This window comes from Tribolium madens, unplaced genomic scaffold (genome assembly GCF_015345945.1).
Source record: "Tribolium madens isolate multiple individuals breed KSU strain unplaced genomic scaffold, Tmad_KSU_1.1 Scaffold_3;HRSCAF=73;Tcas5.2_LG2, whole genome shotgun sequence".
NCBI lineage: Eukaryota > Metazoa > Arthropoda > Insecta > Coleoptera > Tenebrionidae > Tribolium > Tribolium madens.
In genome coordinates, this window is record NW_025401006.1 from 3554096 (window position 1) to 3574279 (window position 20184).

A 20184-nucleotide genomic window follows, 5' to 3' on the forward strand; every position below is an offset into this window, starting at 1 on the left:
TCCACAAGATGCTAGAGTACATGTACAATAGACAAAACCAAAAGTCACTAATTTGACAGGCGCGTGTGTGTCTACGAATTTTTAGGTTATGTAGTTCTGTGGTTATACATACATACAACAAGAATCGACTAAAAACTTCTTATTCTATTCTTTACAAGAAATGAAGGTAAAAGTGATTAGTAGAAACCCAGACGATTATCTCAGAGAGACAAAACATGATATTCATAAAGGTACGTTTATAAATGTTGTGAAAAAGTTAAAAAAAAAAACATTTTTTTCAGTTCCTCGTAATTACGATCCTGCTTTGCACCCCTTTGAAGCAGCCCGCGAATACACCCGAGCTGTAAATGCCGTCAAACTAGAAAAAGTTTTTGCTAAACCTTTTGTCGGCAATTTAGACGGACACAGAGATGGTGTTTCCTGCATCTCCAAACATCCTAAGAGACTTTCTGTTTTGATCAGCGGTTCTTATGATGGGGAAATACGAGTCTGGGATTTACCCCAAAAGTTGTGCATCCGCGAATTTGTAGCTCATGAGGGCATTGTGAGAGGTATCTCTTATAATCCATCAGGAGATCATTTTATAACTCTTGGTGATGATAAAACTATCAAAACTTGGAAATCTAAAGCTCCGGATGTTGGAGAAGATGAAGAACCCGTTAATACTGTCATTAGCAAGACAATTTTAACGGGAATTACTCATCATATAAGTAGTCACGTTTTTGCAACTTGTGGGGAGGTGTGTCAGATTTGGGAGGAAACCAGAAATGAACCTGTTAAAACCTTTGAGTGGGGGATTGATAGTTTACATGATATCGCTTTTAATCCAATAGAAACTAACATAATAGCGTCGTGTGCAAGTGATAGGAGTATCATTTTATATGATACAAGGGATAGTGAGCCTTTGAGAAAAGTTGTTATGAAGTTGAGAACTAATAAAATTTGCTGGAATCCAATGGAAGCTTTTATTTTCACAGGAGCTAATGAGGACTACAAGTATTTTCTTCTAATTATGTATTATTCAATTTTACTTATTTTTTTTTTTCAGCTTGTATACTTTCGATACCAGAAATTTAAATCGGCCTGTGAATGTCCATATGGATCATGTTGGGGCTGTAACCAGTATAGATTATGCCCCCACTGGTAGAGAATTTGTTAGTGGAAGCTATGATAAAACAGTCAGGATATTTGAAACAAACAAAGGCCATTCCAGGGAAATCTACCACACAAAACGCATACAACGTCTTACTTGTGTACAATGGACCCTTGATAACAAATATATCTTAAGTGGATCAGATGAAATGAATATTAGGATATGGAAAGCAAGAGCATCTGAGAAGTTAGGACCAGTACGTCAATTAGTAATTAATAATGTTGGTCTCTAATTCAGTTTGTTTTGCAGCTCAAACCTAGAGAAAGAGCTGCTCTCAATTACAGTGAAGCTCTCAAAGAAAAGTATGCAACACATCCAAAAGTACGAAGAATAGCACGACATAGACATGTCCCTAAACACATTTATAACGCACAAAATGAACTTAGGACAATTAAAGAGAAGGGTAAAAGGAAAGAAGCTAACAGAAGGGCTCATTCTAAACCTGGGGAGGTGCCTTATGAGCCAGAAAGAAAGAAACATGTCCTTAAGGAAGATAAATAATAAACTTTTTGTAATTCGTTATTCTAAATAAAGATTTCGTAATATTATTCTATTGTGTGAAGATAAATTGAGGTTATGTGATCTGGTTTCTGGCTTTCAAGGTTGCTGATATATTTTGGTTAAAGTACACTTAAATCAATGAAAATACACTCTGATGGCAACAAAAATTTCTTCAATTATAATGCGACGATACAGCAATAACCCCCAAAGTAAGTGAACTTGAAATCAATGATCATAACCTAACTTCTAAACTTAGCGGTTTTAACCGAAAAAATTGGAGAAATCGTTACCATTGGTATAAACCGGCCAGAGAAACGAAACTGTGTTGATCCCAGCACAGCCACTTTACTCCGTAACTCTATTGAAGATTTTGAAAATGATAACACAGTCAAAGCTGCTGTTTTATACGGGACAGGGGGCAACTTCTGTGCCGGTTACGACCTAAACTCCCTATCTCAAATGGACAACTCTGACACCACATTTAACCCTCAAGGCCAGATGGTAAAACTCACGCTGCTATATGCCCATTTTTCTTATTTTTTATTCCAGGGCCCAACTTTACGTTTCATAAAAAAACCAATGGTAGCTGCCATAAGCGGATACGCTGTTGCGGGCGGCTTGGAGTTGGCTCTAATGTGCGATTTGCGGGTCATGGAGGAAACTGCAGTTTTGGGGGTGTACTGTAGACGGTTTGGTGTTCCTTTAATCGACGGGGGCACAGTGAGACTTCAAGCAATGGTTGGGCTATCAAGAGCGTTAGATTTAATCCTCACAGGGCGCTCTCTTAATGCCAAAGAAGCCTTTGAGTGGGGTGTAGCAAACAGGATTGTGGCATGTGGGACAGGTAATTGCGAGCTCTTAGTGGTAAATGTTTTAATTTTTGTACTAGCCCTGGGACAAGCAATCCAACTCGCGAATTCGCTAGTCAAATTTCCTCAGGAGTGTTTGCTGACTGATAGAAATTCAACATATAATGCGGCTTTCAATTCAGCGTATTTAGATCTTTTGAAATATGAACAAGAGAATGGAGTTAAAGTGGTGAGGACTGAATCTATCGCGGGGGCTAAAAGATTTGTTGCCGGTGTAGGAAGACATGGAAAATCGACGAATTTGAAAGTGCCAGACTTGAAAGTTTGGGAGAAGGAGTTTGAAACTAAGAGTAAATTGTGAATGTGTTGTGTACTAGTCAATTTAGTTAATAAATCTATTTTTTAAATTTTAGCACTAAATCTTTTTTTTTGAATTATTTATAGTGCTAGTGTTTGAGCTTTGGGAGGGAGTTATACTGTGTTTGCTGCTATTACTGCGTCTCTGAAACAAACGTTTATTGCTTTCAAAATAAATAACGATAAAACCTTCGCAAAAGAGTTCCTCTTCTTGTTCAACTTTTTATTCATATTTTTAATTAAATTTTGATAAGCCGTACTTTGAGGATTTAGAAGCGGTGTTATTTCTTCAATTGTGGTACCACTGTCATTTCCTAAAAATGGCAATAAATTCATTGTTTGATAAACTTCTACCAACTCTTAATCATCACAAGAAAATAAGTTTCTCTCCGATGAAAAATAGTGAGTCCACTAGCATTCGGTTTGTAATCTTTTATACCCAAAAGATCACCATCTCCATTGCACAAATCATAATTAGTACCTTAAAAGAATCTCTATGTACATAATTATTTCTCAAGGAAAATTACCATCCACATTTAAATGTGCTTCAATACAAATATAATCCAAGATTAATTGTAAAGTACAGTTAGGGTTAAAATACAATGTCGAATTAACTATTTCTTCATCTGAAGACTGCAAACTTGTTACAGTTGCCGAAGAAGTATCTCTGAATCGTTTGAAATTAAGGTAGTCAATATATTGTAAAACACAGTACATTATTCTTAAGTTGACACAAAAGTCAATTTTCCCTCCAAAAATTTTATTTGTTTGTATGGAAAACACCTAGCAACTTGGTATAAACAAGTCAAAGCTCTACCGTGATATGACTGTTAGTCATCCGTGACAATGGATTGGGAATATTTGTTTTCACGCTCTCCTGAAGATTTTACTGAAGAAGAAAAAGATGATTTGTATAATACAGTGACGTGGTATAACTGTGACGGTGAAGATTTGGATTTAAAAAAATGTGTAAGACTCATTAAAGTGAGTCAGGAAGTTTTAAAATATAAAGGGGAACAAGTGGAAATTTTATTACATAAATTGGACGAATTGGCTACGCAACAAGGTGAAGAAGATACCAAGAAATTGGAATCGGATACAGACGCAAGAAGTTCGAAGTCGCGTAAATCGAGTTCTTTGGAGTTTGAGAGTATTTCTTATTTTTTATTAATAATAAGACATGATACAATTTTGTTATTGTAGGTTTAGAGCAAAAATATTTGGAATTGAAGAGTAAATACAAGAAACAAGTCCGTTTAAATGAAAAGAATTTAACTGAACTTGACAAAGTATTTTCTCAATAGATGCTCAAGTAATTTCTGACTTATTTGATTTTTAGCTTCAAAAAAAGGTTGCAAATTTAGAACAAGAAAGGAGTCGTTTGATCAATGAATTACAAGTGATTAACCAAGAAGACAATCAATCGGATGTATCTGAGACTATCAAGGAGCAACACAAGGAGCTTGTCAACACTCTACATAACAAAAATAAACAAATTTCAGATCTTTTACGAGACATCGAGGTATAGACTTGAATATATTTTTTCAGTTTTTATCGATTATTACAGATAGCAGAAAAAGAAAATGTAGTTTTACGTGAAAAGCTTGAAACTGTCAGAGACGAACTTGCTGCTGCCACAAAGGAATTAACAATGTTGACTGAAAATTTGAAAGCTTCGAAAATACAACAAAACGAATTTTCCGGTAAGAATGAAAAATTTATATTTTAGAATAAAAAAATTATTTTGTAGACAATCTAACACGCGTTTTGGCTGAGAACGAAAATCTGCGCGATGAAATTCACGAAATTTTGGAACAGAAACAGAATTTTGAACGTGAAATGGAAGAATTCACTGAAGAAGTGAATATGCGAGTTGACGAATGGAAGGTACGGTTTTGTATTGTTTAATTTTATTTGTTATTAGTTTTATTTTAGAAAATATTAGAAGAAAAAGAAAAAGAAATTACTGATCTTCGATCCCGCCAAATGCAGTCAAGTCATCACTCTTCGTTGTCGAGTTTGCCACAAGATAGCGAATCGCAGGTCGCACTGTTGAATAAAATTTTAAACGAAAGGGAAAAACAGTTGATGGAAGTAAAGACACAACTGCACGAAGCAGTGAAAGAAATGGAGGAAACAACCGCAATCATTAAAAATTTGAAGGAAGAAAAGACTGAAGACAGTCGGAAAATTGACGAATTGTCGGAATCTTTGGAAGAATTGAAGAAGCAATTAAAAGCGGCTCATGGACGTGCCCAAGACTTACAAGATGAGTTGACACATGTTGAGAAACTAGTGGAACACAAGGAGGATGATGTTGGTATTTTAAACAATTTTTTGTTATAAATTACAATAAATTTTTAGATCAAGGACATTTTGGAAAAACTCAAAGATAAAGGACATTCGGATTTATCGGAATATTTGACACAAATTCAACACCTTAAGAGTCAAAACAGAGTTAATGAGAAACAAATCATGGATTTGGTTAAATCTGCGAATAAATTGCAAGACTCGTGTGATCGTTATGAGAAAGAAAATCAAGCTTTGAGGTATAATGACTTTTTTATAGCATTCCATAACTGAATTATTTTATATAGGGACAGACTAGGAATTACGTCCGATGAGTTTGTAAACACATCTGCAATTACAGCTAAGCAAAAACAGCAGAAAAGAGAAATATCTTCATTGAAAAAACAAGTCCAAAAATTGAAGGAAGAAAAATTAGAACTTCGAATGCAAATTCACAACCAGAAACATATGTCAGAACAACCCGACACTAGTAGGTCACAGGACGAAGACATTTCGACTAAAAATCAAATCAAAGCTTTAGTCGAGGAAAACGAGGCACTGAGAAAAGGAATGCATGAAATTTTAGACAGTCTGAATACAAGAAAAGGTATTAAAAGTTTGTGTTTACTCGATAAATTTTTAAAACTTTTTACAGAGACAAGTTTGAAGGTGGTAAAATCTGAAACGTTTGAACAACTGCTAAGAGCTTTGGATGTTAAGCATATTTCGGGATGGTATCACCCGGCCATGAGACTACAGGCTGAACTGCATAATCAGGAAGGTATAAACTCGGAACTTAGAGAACAGTTGAGATTAGCACGATTAGAATCACAATCGGTTAAAAGTTTTTCTGAGAAAAGTGTAGATCTCGTCGATTTCAGTCTTTCAAATGCGATTGCCACAGCAGATTTAACTACTATTACTAATATACACAAAACTTTGCAAGATCTGTTTATGGTAATTAGCGTAGTCGTGATGTTCCCAATTTTATATTTAATTTGTAGAAACTTGAAGAAGATTCGATGAGGGATGATGAAATTGAAGCAAAACTTTTATCGTACAGAGAGAGTTTTGATCAAATTCGGCAACAAATCGGTTTGTTGTATCAAGAATATTTAAATGAGAAACAGAGTGTGACCGATAAAATGTCAGAATATGAGGAAAAAATATGTGATTTGCAGGAAGCAAATGAAATTAAAGAAAAACAATTAAGTTTGTTGGCTACGGAGTCTTCAGAGGATCAGAATATCTTGTCTAAATCTCTACTTCTTGCTGAAGATAATGTGATACTTGGTCGGAAGCGGTCTTATCTTGAAAGTGACATAAAAAGACTAACAAGTCAGGTCACGAATTTACAAACCGATTTAGCAAATGCAGAAACAGCTTGTTTGAGAAAAATCAACGATCTCTCAAAAAGAAACAAAACTTTAACAAACTCAGTCGAGATTTTAACCAATCAGTTGAAATTTGCGGTCGATCCCAATGATCACAACGAATTACGAACAAACTTCGAAACGTTAACACTAAAATATCGCGACTTATTGACGAAATACAATCAAGCTTGTCAAGATAAAGACTTTCAACTTAAAATGTTGGAAGAGATTCGCAAGAATTTGCAAGTGGAGAAAGCCGAGTTAGAGAGTAAAGTACTGAATCTGTCTGCGAAGTTACATGCAAGTCAAACTGTCAATGAATGTGATGAAGGTATCGAAAGTTTAGCCAAGAAGCTGGCCCAAAGTGAAGCGAACGAAATTAGTGAAAGGCAAAGAGCTAATCACACCAACAATTTATACGAACTGGTGAAAGAACAGTTACAAAAATCCGAAGATCGATGTAAACAAACCGACAAATACAACAACGAAATTTTACAGAAGAATCTAGTCTTGCAGGAACAGTTGAAAGACGCTGAGAATAAACTCGTCAATTTTATCGATACGGCGACTTACAAGGCGCTCCAAACGAAATATAACGAACTCTTGCAAATTAACACTAATTTGACTTCGTCTGCAGCCGATTTAACGGAAAAGTTGTCACTATTGAAAAATTCCAACCGAGAAATCAGTCACTGGAATGCAGAAAGAGAACAAGAATTACTCGACCTCAAGCACCAAATCGTCGATTTGCAGGCAATTTCCGATGAAAAGATGCAAATGGCTCGCTTAGGCGGCGAACTGTCGCATTCCCGGTTGCAAGAAGCCGAATACAAGCGTCAAATCGAGCAATTAAACGAAGAATTGCACGATTGCAAGACGAAATACGACGAATTAACTAAAGAAATGCAGCGGAAATCTTTGAATGCCATTGAGAAAGAAAATGAGATGCAGAAGAAAGTCAGGTATTTTTTTTAGTTTAATTTTTTCAATGAGCGCCTCCTATAAAGTAAGGAGGCTTTCCAAAAATTGCACTCGCAGCACTGGGCGCGGGTGCGATGAATTTTAAAATCTATGGGTGCCAGCAGGAGTGGTCTCACTAATTGATCATTGAACACTCAGCTCCCCCAGACAAGGAAGAACGATCGTCTGTATGAGGTTTTATTTATAACGTTTCGAGACTTGCGCATGAGGGAAGTAGAAAAAGTAGGGACATCTATTGAATTGCTTCACAAACAAACAACAAATTCTAATTTTATTTATCTTAATAATAATAAAACAGATTATAGCAAAGTAAGGTTATTTATAATTTGCTTAAAAATACGTGTTTATCTTGAGAACTAGTAACCAAGAAAAAAATAAATCAACACTTTATTATGACCAAATTTTAATGTTTTTATGATGTAACTATAATGTAATTATAGTTAATTACAATAGAAATGAAATTCTGCATTTTATATACTTTTTTATGAGCTAATTTTGTCTTTATCATAAAACATAAGTTCTTTTCCTTTTGCTAAGTTTATTAAAAAAAACTTTATTGAGACACCTTGTTGATTTTTAACGCATTATTATTGATTTTCAGCATACTTCGTGAGCTTTTAATTAAATCAAAGCTACAGTATTTGGGATGTGTACCCTTACCATCTGAAGAAAAATTCATCAATAATATCAAACAAGCTATTAGTGATAAACACGAAGCTTTCTTGAATTTGTACAACGCTCAAATAACAGCTAATGAAAGTTCGATTCTCAAAGAACAATGCGAGAAAGAGCTTAAAAATCTCGAACAAGCTTTAGAATCAAATTTCACTAACCTTGAGGCGGTTAAAGAAATTTTGAGCAGCCACCAGGATAAAAAATCGTCAGAGTTTAACGTATGTGTTAATCGCAATTAGAATTTTAATTAAACTATATAAAATGTCTAGAGTTTTTTTTTATACTGTTTGCTAAAAAATTTCAGGAAATAAAATATAGGCGTCAGTGTGCTTTGAAAGAAACTCAACTTCAACATATTTTTGATCGGGTAAAAATACAAGATGAACAAATAATTAAACTAGAGGAAGAATTATTCACGTTACATAAAAATTTCGCGTTTGATTTAGAAACCGAAATCACGATTGATCACAAGGAAACAACCAATTACATGCAGTTGAGTAAAGAGATCGCAGTTAAGGATCAGACTATTGAAGAACTTAAAAACAAAATAAATGAAAATGAATTGTCTTTAAGTACACTGAAAAAACAACTCGTGGATAAACAAAGCCAAATTACGTTTTACGAAAGACATATTATGGAGTTACAGAGTAAAAAAGAAGTGGCGGCAGTACCAACAGTATCTGAAACAATTGATTTAAATAAAAATGAAGAAATTTTGTCTCTTAAGGTGATTATATTTCACTTAAAACTCGGCTTTTATTATTTTTGTGTGGGCAGTGTTCGCTCAAAACCTTTCAGGACAGTCTGAAGGAGAAGGAAGAGGACATTTTGAGATACCAATCGTTGTTGAAAGAGGATCGCGACAAACACAGCATGGCAGCATCTCTAATGAGAGACGAGCTGAAGGTGTTGCAAAAGTGCCTGACTGAGGAGAAACAGAAAGTTGTCGAGTTAGTGGTTTAAATTTACTCAAGTTTGCATTATTTAATGAAGTTTGTTTAGATTGAAATCAGCCGTGAACGGTGCTCATCCCAGTAAAGCAGCTTTGGAGCAATATTTCCTTCAGGTGCAATCTTTAGAGGACGAATTGTCGGATTTACGCACCCAGGTTTCCAGTTTGGAGTCCCAATTACAGGCTAGCCGACAGGAAGCCGTCAGATGGCGCGTTCTCGCTAACGATAGACTAGAAACAATGCAAAAGCTCGGGAAAGAGTATAATTATCCTGAAGCGCTCATCCATTATTTACACTGTACTGACCAATTTGTAGCTTGGAGGATTTGCATCGTAATGAAATAATGGCGTACAAAAGCGAAGCGGAAAAGTGGAGGGAGGAAGTCACGACTCTAAAACAAATGATCAGCAAGTACAGGAGTGAAACGGGACATGATTTCGATTTTCAGAAGCAGCTTAAAGAAAAAGATGATAAAATACATGAGCTGAATGTAATATTACGGCACGCCAAAGTAGTGAAGTCTACACAGATTAGAATTTTTATAATGTGTGTTGACGTTTTAGAGCGAGGCGAGGAAAAATGTTGAGAAATTTGATTCAGAGTCGTCTAGCAAAGTCAGCGAACTTGAATCAACTAAAGAGCAATTATTGAAAGAACACGAAGCCATTAAGAAAAGGTTTGATCAATTGTTGGTTCGTGAAAGAACTGCAAGGGAAGAGATTCGCGAATTAAAAGGAAAACTTTTAAAAAAGTGAGTTTCATTATTTAAAATATCGTTTCGTAAATTATAGCTTGTAGACCAATTTTGTCCGCACGCAGCGACAAAAGCGAAAAGTCGATTAAAGAGCAACTTCAAAGGAAAGTCACTTCATTAGAAAACGAAATTCTCGAATTAAAGGATAAATTAACAACACAAATCTCTATTAATGAGGGTCACCGAGTCAAAATTGCGCAAAATTTTGAACGATGGAATAAACAAAAACACTTTCAACAACTCTCCGAGAAACTTAAAAACAAATTGAAGGCGAAAGAGGCAGACTTTGAAAAATTGCAAGAGACTTGCGCCGGCTACAGAATTCTGATCGAGCGTTTGGAAAGAGAAAAATATAATCTCGAGAATAAAATAAGAAACATGAAAACAGGGACCGCTCAACATATCAATCACGAAATTGAAATGTTAAAACTTGAAAACATGAAACTGATTTCGGAAAATGAAGCTTTAACTTCGAAACTCGAGATGCAACAATACCATTCGGGCGGTTTAGGCGCAGCAATGCTACAGGAAAAACTTGAGGGACAGGAGAGGAAAATTGCGATTTTGGAATTATCTTCAAAAGTAAGTAAAGCTTTATTTTAAATTGCAGTATTATTCTAAGGCAATCAGATCCAACCATATTCCTCCGATCGGAGCCAAAATTATGCCGGAATTTTCCATTTTCATCGGAAGAATTGTTTTTTCACTCAGAGGAAATTCGAAGGATTTCAGGATCAACGCTAATGCGATTTTTATTTGAATCATGGCGAAACGCATACCTGCAACAATAATACGATGAGTATTTTTACGATTCGATTTCATGTGGTGATTTATAGTCACAACTTAGCGAAAATGGGTCAGATTTTAATTTGCTCAAGTGGTGTAACAGTATGCTTTGGATGTTTGCGGAAATTTATGCGACTCCTACACAAGCGATAATTTGATTTAGTGTTTCCTTATTTAATTCCGATTTATTATTTTGAACTATTTATTAAATAAGTAGAAAGTAATGATTTTCATACCTTTATAAATAATTTACCTTTACTAATTAAGAAATGAAAGCCAATATTCGTGTAAACTGAGTCAAAAACAATCGTCGGTAAAGTGTGTCATCGAAAGTTATTCTTAGTGATCAACTTGATAATTACCAATGCAAATGCGAGGTCCGTCACCGAAGGGAATGTAGGTGTAATCCCATATTTTGGTTCTATTGTCTTCATTAAATCTGTCAGGATCGAACTTCTCAGGATCTGGAAAATATTCAGGATCTCTGTGTAATCCATAAGCCGGGATCAACACCGATAAACCCTCTTCTATTATGACATCCGTGTCTGGTACGCGATAAGTTTTTGTACATTTTCGCAGAAATACCGGTGCTGGAGGATATTTACGTAACGTTTCTGCAACAAAAGAGAAAATATTTTCTAATAAAAAATTAACACCACTTATGTGGAACCAACTAGAACTTCCAATTCTCTTGTTTCCCTTAAGTTCCAAACCATGCAACAATTATTACTAAATCCCCAAAGCCTCACACACCGGAAATAACAGTATCCAAATATTTCATTTCCATTGTGGCCTCATAAGTCAGCTTCCCTCCGTGCTTTCCTAGCACTTTGTTAATTTCAGTCCGTGCTTTAGTGCGTATGTTCTCATTTCGGGCCATCTCAAATAGCGCAAAGCTGATTGTTGTCGACGTCGTCTCAAATCCAGCCAAGAAGAAAATGAAGGCTTGCGCCGCGGCCTCGTCCAGTGTCAAAGACGTCCCGACGGCCGACGCGCCGTCTTTCTCTTCGCCCTCGCCTTCTAATTTTCCTTTGTTTTTGAGCTGAATTAACAACTGCATGAAATCGTTTCTAGTAACGTTGTTTTCTTCGCGATAGCGAATCGTCTCGTTTACGACTCGTTGGAAGAATCCAGTGACAGTAGGGGAAAAAACGCCGAAACCGAGGAGTTTAGCCAAACGAGGGAAGCTTCGAATGACTATCATTTTGAGTACGTCGCCGACAGTTTGAGTGAAGGCGCGACGGCCCATCAGACGGAATTCGGCCGTGGGGTTTCGCATGCTGTTGCAATCGATCCCGAAAGCGCAACACCCGATCACATCGGTGCTATATCTAGGAAAAATGAAAGATTTTTTAACGAATTATTGCAGTTATTCAAGGTAGACATTTTTCGTCACTTTGAGGTTTTATTGCGTTAGTGTGAAATATGACTGACCTCAAAACCAGGGATAAAGCATTTCCGCACTCGTTTTAATACACACTTTATACCCAAGGGGGAAAATGGCTTTTCTTTCGGAATCAAATCATTCCAAGACAAACTTTATCCAAAAAAGTAAATTCGGGCAAAGCACGTCTCTTGGGTTTAGCCCTGATAAAGCAGTAACGACTTTATACTCTACTTCCCCCGAAACCCTAAATATCAATAAACACTTTGCAACGTACCTCGCCAAAATTTCTTTGATTTCGACCTTTCCTTCGCGTTTCGCGATTTCTTTAAGAATGTCGGCCATCTCTTCCCCACACGCCAGGACCGTATTGAACATATATTTCAATTTGCCTGGCGAATAAGCCGGTGTTAACCTGGCCCTTAGATTTTTCCACTTAGGTCCAGCTAGCGAGAACAAATGCGCACTTATCGGATCATTCTCTTCGTCATAATAGATTCCTCTATCGTGGAAATGCTGAAAATCCGGTGCGAGAATTTTCTTGATCAGGACCGGATCAATTGGCAGAAATGCCTTTCTGCTAAAAAAGTACAAGCCGACGTATTTGTGTCCTCGCGCTTTCATTTGATCGTAAATTTCTTTGATTTTATCTCCCATGTTGTGTCGTCTGAAAATGACGCTGGCCATGTCGCCAAAAGGAAACGTGGGTGTGAGTTGGGGAACGTTTCGGGATTTCCAGTACGTGTAGGCGTGCTTGAAATATAAGTATACGAAGAAGAAAATCGTCAATAGAATAATTCCAGCACTTTCCATCTTTAATGTTTGTTAGAGTCGATGAACCGAATTTCACTGAGAGAGCCGCGAGGTGTTTGGGTTAACCACTTTCACTAATAAGACAAGATGATTCTCACAAGTATTTTTGCGGTATTTATTCAGTCTTATAAGAAGATTTTTACAAGCGACGAATAGCGAGCTACATCGTCTAAATTAACACCTTCGTAAATCATGTAACTTATGACATTGAAAAAAATGTAGAAAAACAAATAAAAAAAGACGTAAAAATGGTCCAGAAACACTAAAACTATCATAATTAGGGCATATTTTGTATGAAAGCACTTCACTTTCTTCACCACACACAGATCTACCGGCTTCTTGAACTTGAATAGATCAGTTCACGCGGCTGTTGGTACAAGAAATGCCAGAGAAATTTCACTTCTTACGTTTTAAACTTTCCCCATACGTATCTCAACTTCTCAATTATTTGATAAATTAATATTAATTTAATTTTTACTAACTTATTATTAGTAAATTTTTTATCCAAATATTATCTGCCTACTTTATTTTATATTTCATAATCCGTAATGATTTTTTAAAATGTATGGTCTAGTTTAGTGTCGGCTGTATTATTTTGTGCTTTTTAGGGCAGTGTGGAAGTTCGCGCAGAATTAGAACGCCTTCAGAATACAATATCGACCTTACAAAAGAACAATCTCTGCTTAGAAGCGGAAAATTTGGAATTGAAACTAGATCTTGAAAAGTCCACAAAGGAGTTACCTCATTTGCGCGAACAAATTCAGCATTTAGAAAAGTAATATTCTAGTTGAATATTTCCGCAATTACCCCGATTATTTCCAGCTACATCGAGGTATTAAAGAAGGAAAACATGGAAAGTATCACTTCGGACGTGGCTTTGAATCCAAAAACCGATATTAAAAAAATAACAGAATTAGAACGAACAATATTCGTTTTGAAAAGAGTGGTGGAAAAGCTTCAAGCAGAAAATAAGAGGTTGTTGACCGGAAAACGTTTTTACCCTGATCGTGCAGTAATGAATTGAATTCGTTTTCCTCTTATTGCTTTATCGATTTGTATTTTTGTTTTGTAGGGTTGTGGTGATAAGTTGAAAAGAGACCATCAAAGACTCAAAGAGCAATATTGTGAGAGTATTCAAAAGGTCGCCAAGTTGGAAGAAGAGGTTAAAGCTTTGAAAGCAAACAAACCTGTTAGTGATAGTGTAACATTTTTATCAGATGAACTCACGCAAGTAAAGTTACAGTTGGAACAGAAGACACAGTTGTTAAACAAAGTTAAAGTTTTATTACAAAGAGCGGCAGTAAAAGAAAAAGCGTTATTGCAAGAGGTAAATAATTAGGGAAGTGAGGTAAATTTTGTTTGCAAGTTTTCTATTTTATAGTTGGAAGAGTTGAAACTCGAAATCAGGAAAACAGGGAATTCTGGAAGCGAACAGCCTTAACTTTAAGAATCAACATTTTACATTTATTTAAGTTTTATTACACGACTTTTTACAAAATAAATAAATGCACAATTATTAAATGTTGTTTTATTGGGGCGTTTTTAAATTTGACAAAAATTAATTAACGCCGAATTTTGTTCTTTTATATTGTAAATTGTCTTTTCCCTGGAGGAGCTAAGTGCTTAGCACAAATACAAAGTGCTTTCAGTTGACAATGAAGCCCCCGTACGTCCCCATCATTTATAGTGGTAAATTGTAGATGACCAACATTTCACTCAATACATTAAATCGATACTTTGCCATTTAACTGGATTCTTATCTTGGCAAGTCAATTATCTCGCTCACTTCATATATGTGACGGCATTTCTCAACACACTTGCTTCAACTTTCGAAATCTCAAACATCTCTTTGCCGATAACAACAAATGATGTAAATTATGCCATATAATATGATAATACATGTTATCAAGGTCAGAAAACCCGAACTTTTTTTCAATTCAAATAAACCAGATAGTGTGTGGTGTTTGTGAGTGTTGTGAGTTCATTTGGACGAAATGGCTTTAAATAAAATTTGTACGGTGTGTTTGCGACAAAGCAAAAATGAACTTAGAGTTTTGCATAGTCTAATCAATAAAAGACACCATTTTGTTTACACGCCAGACGTAAAATCACCTGTTAAAGGTAAATGGACGCCGTTTTCACTTGTTACAAACAAAACACGATGAATGCAAAGATAAACACGTCATTGACTTTTTTATGTATTTTAAGCGAATGATAAATATTTGACGTGACTCGTAGTCGTATTGTTTGAAATCAGATTATTTTTTTGAATAAATTTCGGTATTCCGAGGCAAAAGCAATTTTATAACAATTTTAAATGGAACGAATCTCTTTTCAGGTGAGACCCAAAAAATGAACATGTTTCAAGCAATCAACAACACTCTAGACCTAGCCTTGAAACAGGACGAAACAGCGCTAGTTTTCGGGGAAGACGTCGCCTTTGGTGGTGTGTTCCGTTGCACAATGGGTTTGCAATCAAAGTACGGTCCTGGTCGCGTATTTAATACCCCCCTATGCGAACAGGGTATTGTTGGTTTTGCGATCGGTGCAGCCAACATGGGTTCTACGGCAATAGCAGAAATTCAATTCGCCGATTACATATTTCCGGCATTTGATCAGGTTTAAACTGACACAGTTCCAGTATAATTTCATTTGATAATGCAGATTGCAGCTGGTGAATGAAGCTGCTAAAATGAGGTATAGGAGCGGGGGGCAATATGATTGCGGAAAATTAACTGTCAGGGCGCCCTGCGGAGCCGTAGGACATGGAGGGCTTTACCACTCACAAAGTCCTGAGGCGTATTTCGCTCATACACCCGGATTAAAGGTTCGTTAAAGGACAGGCAAGGACAATGAAGCAAATATCGTCATTAAATTTATGGAAAACATTCATTTACATGCACAAGTTTATCTACTGGCCAAACACTAGTTGATGTTTCCCCACACAAAATTTATCGAATTATTATTAATCCACAATATACAAATATTGAAACATCAGAATACATATTTCTATAATTGTTTTGTACATATTTACAATACTAAATCGTCAATAATTGGTTCCACATAGCAGATATTTTTACGCAAACCCCTAAATTTATACTAATTGTTATAAATTACTGGAAAGTGTACCTAACATTTCACTAGACTTTGTGCTCTAACCATTTTTTGTAGACTTTGCACAATTAAAACTTCAATGTAATGTTTTTATTTCCTTTGTTTGGGGGTTTGTTTATTTCTTACAGTTCAGTGCTTTCCGACAATTTTTTTCATTTTATTTGTTGCAAAATACCAATAGGCAACCCAACATATAGATTTAAATTTCAGGTTGTCATACCACGCGGTCCAATAAAAGCGAAAGGCCTCCTCTCGGCCTGTATTAGAGACCCGGATCCTTGCATTATCTTTGAACCTAAGACGTTATATAGGGCAGCTGTGGAAGAAGTACCCGTCGACGATTTCGTCCTCCCGATAGGAAGAGCAGACGTTTTGCTCGAAGGTATTTCAGATAGGATAAATTTTCGACGTAAACCTAATATTTATATTAAAACATACTTGGAGATCTAGTAACGTTCAGCAGCGCAGTAGGAAAGTAAACGCGCAGTTTCAATCAAAATGAGTGCACTGCTAAAGCCTATAAAAATTTCGATACCTTTTACGTTGCTCTTCTACTAAATTGACGCATCGTCGCATGTTTTTTCGGTAAAAAGCGAGTCATAATTTTGAAACTCAGTTTGATGCATTTGATTTATTGCGCAGTATTTATTTAGATTGTTGCCTTTATTTTTTTTTTGTTTACGTGGGTGAAAATCAATTTTATCTCATTTCAAGTCGCTATTGCGGCTTGATCGAGTGGTTTTGTTGTCGGATGCGGGTTTTAAATAAATCCGGAAGTGACAGATACGATACAAGTAAACACCGATATTTTTACGAAAAACATCTAGGATGACCTACTTATTTAACAAAATAAGAACAACCCTACAATTGTAACGCGGATGGATCCTTCCACTTGTTGCACACTGTTCCACATTTGCTACCCCAAAAAACGGAATTCTAAATTGCCGTAATAATTATCTAAAGAGGGATCAATGGGGAACCTACTTGAGGTTGTGCAATGTATTTTTTGAAAGGATGTCAATGTTTGAATGTTCAAATTTCTGTATGAAGGATCAATAAATGTTTTTCTAGGCAATAATGTGACCTTAATAGGATGGGGCACTCAGGTTCACGTACTGCTCGAGGTAGCTCAACTGGCCAAAGAACAATTAAACGTTTTCTGTGAAGTGATTGACTTGGTTTCGATTTTGCCCTGGGATAAAAGCACTGTCTGTCAGGTAATTAAGTGACCTTGTGTTGAACATTTTTTTACTCTAATCCAATTCAACTTAATGGCATGATGGTATCAATAATTATTGGGAATCTGTTAGCCTCGTCATTTGGCTAATAGTGTGGCCGTGGATTGTTGATGGAAATAATTCGTCTCGAATCCGGTTGAAGGAACCGGAAACAAACTTCAATAACATTACCGCATTCTGTTTTTTTCTCTGAAGAAATAATTTTAAGGTTCTTTGTTTTATTCGATGTTTGATTTATTGCTGATTTTCCAGTCTGTCAAGAAAACGAAGCGACTCCTAATCGCCCACGAAGCACCGCTAACTGGAGGATTTGGGGCGGAATTGGCGGCAACAGTCCAAGTACGCAACTTATTTTACCGATTCGAGTGAAATAATTGGGAATTTGCAGGAGGAGTGTTTTTTGCATCTTGAGGCACCTGTTGTGCGAGTCACGGGTTTTGACACACCGTTCCCTCACGTTTTCGAGCCCTTCTATCTGCCAGATAAGTGGAGATGTTTGGAAGCAATACGTAACATGTTAGAATATTGAAATTACGGTTAATAAAGTGACAACAGCATTGCTTCTTATAATTGTAATTTCTTTTGTTTTCAACCGATTTCCGGGTCGTATTTATTAAATTCTATTTTTGCAAATAAAACTGAAACAACGAGAGCGATGAAAGTCGCCGGAAAAAAGGTAAGTGAACGTTTCCTTAGTGGACTAACTAATTTTTTGCATCGTGTTATTGTTCCGGGGACATTCACTCTGATAATTAATTTATTTGTTAAGTAATAGAGAGTTTTAAGTCTAATTTGGCAAAAGATTTCAGCCGACTCATGTTAGACAGTCAGGTGATGATTTTCTTTGGATTCAACAAATGAGAACAAGAATTGTTTATGTAAGAATTTCTACATCATTTCCATCCTGGATGACGTCATTCAAGAACCTGGACTAACTGTCCTTCGCAAGAAAAGCAGGTCGTTAGCAATAAAAACAAAAATTGAAGTTACCACATTAAATATTTAACATTTACATTTTCGACTTGTAAATGCTAGACACTTTTATGACTGACCCTAGATGAAGGTTCAAAGGTCAAAAAAGTACATCAAAACGCAATATTACATGGTGATACGAAGTTGCAACTTGCATTGACACAATCAATAAAAGCTGACTTTCAAATTATTAATTTTGACATTTAGTTTATGATTTATAATATGTATAATAATTGTATTTATTATTTTAGATTTACATGACAAATTATTCACATTATGCACACCTAAGCTTATTTGCGTAGGCAACAAATAAAAAAAAGTCTGCTTGATATTTTTGTAAACAGTTTGTCCCTCATGACAAGTCATTATAACAGATAAACGTTAGAAGCAATGCTTCATTTTTTTTTATATATAAGTGGTGTTGGCTCAAGAATGTGTTTTAATAATCAGTTCATTTCTTTCGGGCATATCACAACACTCACAAAAACATAACAACTCCACTTAGATAATAATAATAAATCCGCATTTAACTAAAAAAAGTGTCCTAGAAATGTACGAGCATTTCCGGATATTTTGAAACGTGTACTTAAAATTAATGGAGAGTACCTAATTACCAGGCAAAAAATTAAATACATTGCTATGATCTTTCCTTATTAAAGAATTTCATTTCAGACGGCGTCAAACCTTGATTTTTTGTCTAGAGTTCTAATGCAGGAATGCTGATTTGCATTAACTGTATTTTAGGTCATATTATAAACTACACATTTAATATTTTTTCATTATTGATGTGTTTTTTATTAGAGAGACAATAGTGGTAATACTTCTTATTTGTTTTAATTATTCGTAAAGGTGTTCGACTTTAAAATCCGAAATCAATTATAAAAGGTTTAACCACAAAAGTTGCAAAAATGGTATGGATAATAGTAAATCCTCACCGACATAATGACGAAGTAGAAATATTTATTTTTATTCTATTTATTAAGTAAAGGACATTTAAAAGTTACCTACTCATTATGAAAAAAATAATGTGGCAAAAAGCGATTCTATAATTTGAAAATTGTGTAAAATTCGCTAAAAGTTGCGTTCTCATCGATTTCAAGGTACAATTCGTGGAGTTTTTTATTAAAGTTGAAATATTTCCTGATAATGGCATAGAAATTTGCATCTTGAATAAATCCTTTGGCATGCAACATTTGAAGTGAAAAAATTGAATTATGGCATAATGATATACTTTGCTTTTGGTCTCGTTTTCCGAACTGCTGGTAATCAAGTAGTCATCAGTTCGATATAACCATGTATCAGGCGATATTCTCTTCGATAAATTAAAGTTGCAGGCAAGAGTCGTGAAAGAAAATAATGTGCAAACGTGCGAACCCACCCCTATCGTTGAGAAACAAACGATCACACCTGTGCACGTAAGCGATGATCAGTGAAAGTGATTCGTCAATAACTTTACTGACTTCAGTATTATGACCCGACGTTTTCGTCCTTGACGTCTATGACACGGCGCTTTATTAATCAAAATTCTGCTGCAGATCAAGGGCATCAGAGTTGACAGGAAATGTTAACACGGATCGATTCGCTTCAAAGCACCACATTTAGGACCAGAACAGAACTAATTAATTAGCGAATTTCTGTATGGCTTGTCGAGTCAATACAAGACGGATCGGATGCCAACAGAGAATTCGAAACATTCGACTGTACTATGAAAAAATATGTCAAGCACTTCTTCTTTAACCCGCTGACATTTTCTTTTGACAGACTTGACATAGATTATCTAAAAGTAGCAAGCGATTCTTCTCTATTTTCGCATTTAATGAGTCTGCCTACACCTTGTTCCAGCTCTGGCAACTTCATCAGATTCAGAAACGACGCCTGCTGGCGGCAGCAATTTCCTTAACGTGCAGTAAATTAATAAACATGAGAGCTATTTTGCATGCATTATTTCGGGATTTGGTGCATCTATTGTGCGGAAGTTTTGATTGAAAGTGGAAATAAAAAAAATTACTGGATTGTTTTCTATTTATTTCAC

The 20184-nt window shown here is 35.7% G+C and overlaps 6 protein-coding genes and 1 non-coding gene across 10 annotated transcripts; 4 read left to right on the forward strand and 3 right to left on the reverse strand.

Moving 5' to 3' along the window:
- The first annotated feature begins 58 nt into the window (after window positions 1-58).
- LOC123008038 (DDB1- and CUL4-associated factor 13) lies at window positions 59-1701 on the forward strand. Its single transcript, XM_044403611.1, has 4 exons — window positions 59-230; window positions 282-996; window positions 1049-1349; window positions 1403-1701. The coding sequence occupies exons 1-4, from the start codon at window positions 161-163 to the stop codon at window positions 1652-1654; spliced, it is 1338 nt and encodes a 445-aa protein (XP_044259546.1). The 5' UTR covers window positions 59-160; the 3' UTR covers window positions 1655-1701.
- Window positions 1073-4417, reverse strand: LOC123008042. Its single transcript, XM_044403614.1, has 4 exons — window positions 3348-4417; window positions 3179-3301; window positions 3010-3134; window positions 1073-2965 (listed from the first exon to the last, which is right to left on the reverse strand). The coding sequence occupies exons 1-4, from the start codon at window positions 3535-3537 to the stop codon at window positions 2879-2881; spliced, it is 525 nt and encodes a 174-aa protein (XP_044259549.1). The 5' UTR covers window positions 3538-4417; the 3' UTR covers window positions 1073-2878.
- LOC123008041 (probable enoyl-CoA hydratase echA8) lies at window positions 1698-2875 on the forward strand. The gene is made up of 4 exons (XM_044403613.1): window positions 1698-1863; window positions 1911-2155; window positions 2204-2498; window positions 2544-2875. The coding sequence occupies exons 1-4, from the start codon at window positions 1809-1811 to the stop codon at window positions 2822-2824; spliced, it is 876 nt and encodes a 291-aa protein (XP_044259548.1). The 5' UTR covers window positions 1698-1808; the 3' UTR covers window positions 2825-2875.
- Window positions 3491-14344, forward strand: LOC123008036 (centrosomal protein of 290 kDa-like). Of its 4 annotated transcripts, XM_044403609.1 has the most exons (22): window positions 3491-3970; window positions 4024-4109; window positions 4160-4342; window positions 4388-4523; window positions 4571-4707; window positions 4756-5136; window positions 5185-5369; window positions 5418-5716; window positions 5765-6066; window positions 6114-7444; window positions 8065-8356; window positions 8443-8865; window positions 8916-9088; window positions 9132-9350; window positions 9407-9605; window positions 9655-9842; window positions 9890-10427; window positions 13437-13603; window positions 13651-13840; window positions 13901-14017; window positions 14072-14155; window positions 14210-14344. In XM_044403609.1, the coding sequence occupies exons 1-22, from the start codon at window positions 3667-3669 to the stop codon at window positions 14267-14269; spliced, it is 5994 nt and encodes a 1997-aa protein (XP_044259544.1). In that variant the 5' UTR covers window positions 3491-3666; the 3' UTR covers window positions 14270-14344. The 4 variants fall into 4 exon arrangements, with proteins under 4 accessions (XP_044259544.1, XP_044259541.1, XP_044259543.1 ...); XM_044403606.1 differs by having other exon boundaries at window positions 3494-3970; window positions 13901-14155; XM_044403608.1 differs by having other exon boundaries at window positions 3495-3970; window positions 9141-9350; window positions 13901-14155.
- Window positions 7498-7621, reverse strand: LOC123008330. Its single transcript, XR_006412946.1, has one exon. It is a non-coding gene; the product is annotated as a U4atac minor spliceosomal RNA (small nuclear RNA).
- LOC123008037 (cytochrome P450 6a2-like) lies at window positions 10408-13213 on the reverse strand. The gene is made up of 4 exons (XM_044403610.1): window positions 12293-13213; window positions 11385-11962; window positions 10994-11245; window positions 10408-10624 (listed from the first exon to the last, which is right to left on the reverse strand). Exons 1-4 carry the CDS (start codon window positions 12826-12828, stop codon window positions 10458-10460), a joined length of 1533 nt encoding a protein of 510 aa, XP_044259545.1. The 5' UTR covers window positions 12829-13213; the 3' UTR covers window positions 10408-10457.
- A 248-nt stretch (window positions 14345-14592) lies between the features above and the next one.
- On the forward strand, window positions 14593-17741 carry LOC123008040 (2-oxoisovalerate dehydrogenase subunit beta, mitochondrial). The gene is made up of 7 exons (XM_044403612.1): window positions 14593-14949; window positions 15167-15447; window positions 15500-15655; window positions 16153-16324; window positions 17014-17159; window positions 17433-17519; window positions 17569-17741. Exons 1-7 carry the CDS (start codon window positions 14823-14825, stop codon window positions 17707-17709), a joined length of 1110 nt encoding a protein of 369 aa, XP_044259547.1. The 5' UTR covers window positions 14593-14822; the 3' UTR covers window positions 17710-17741.
- The last annotated feature ends 2443 nt before the right edge of the window (window positions 17742-20184 follow it).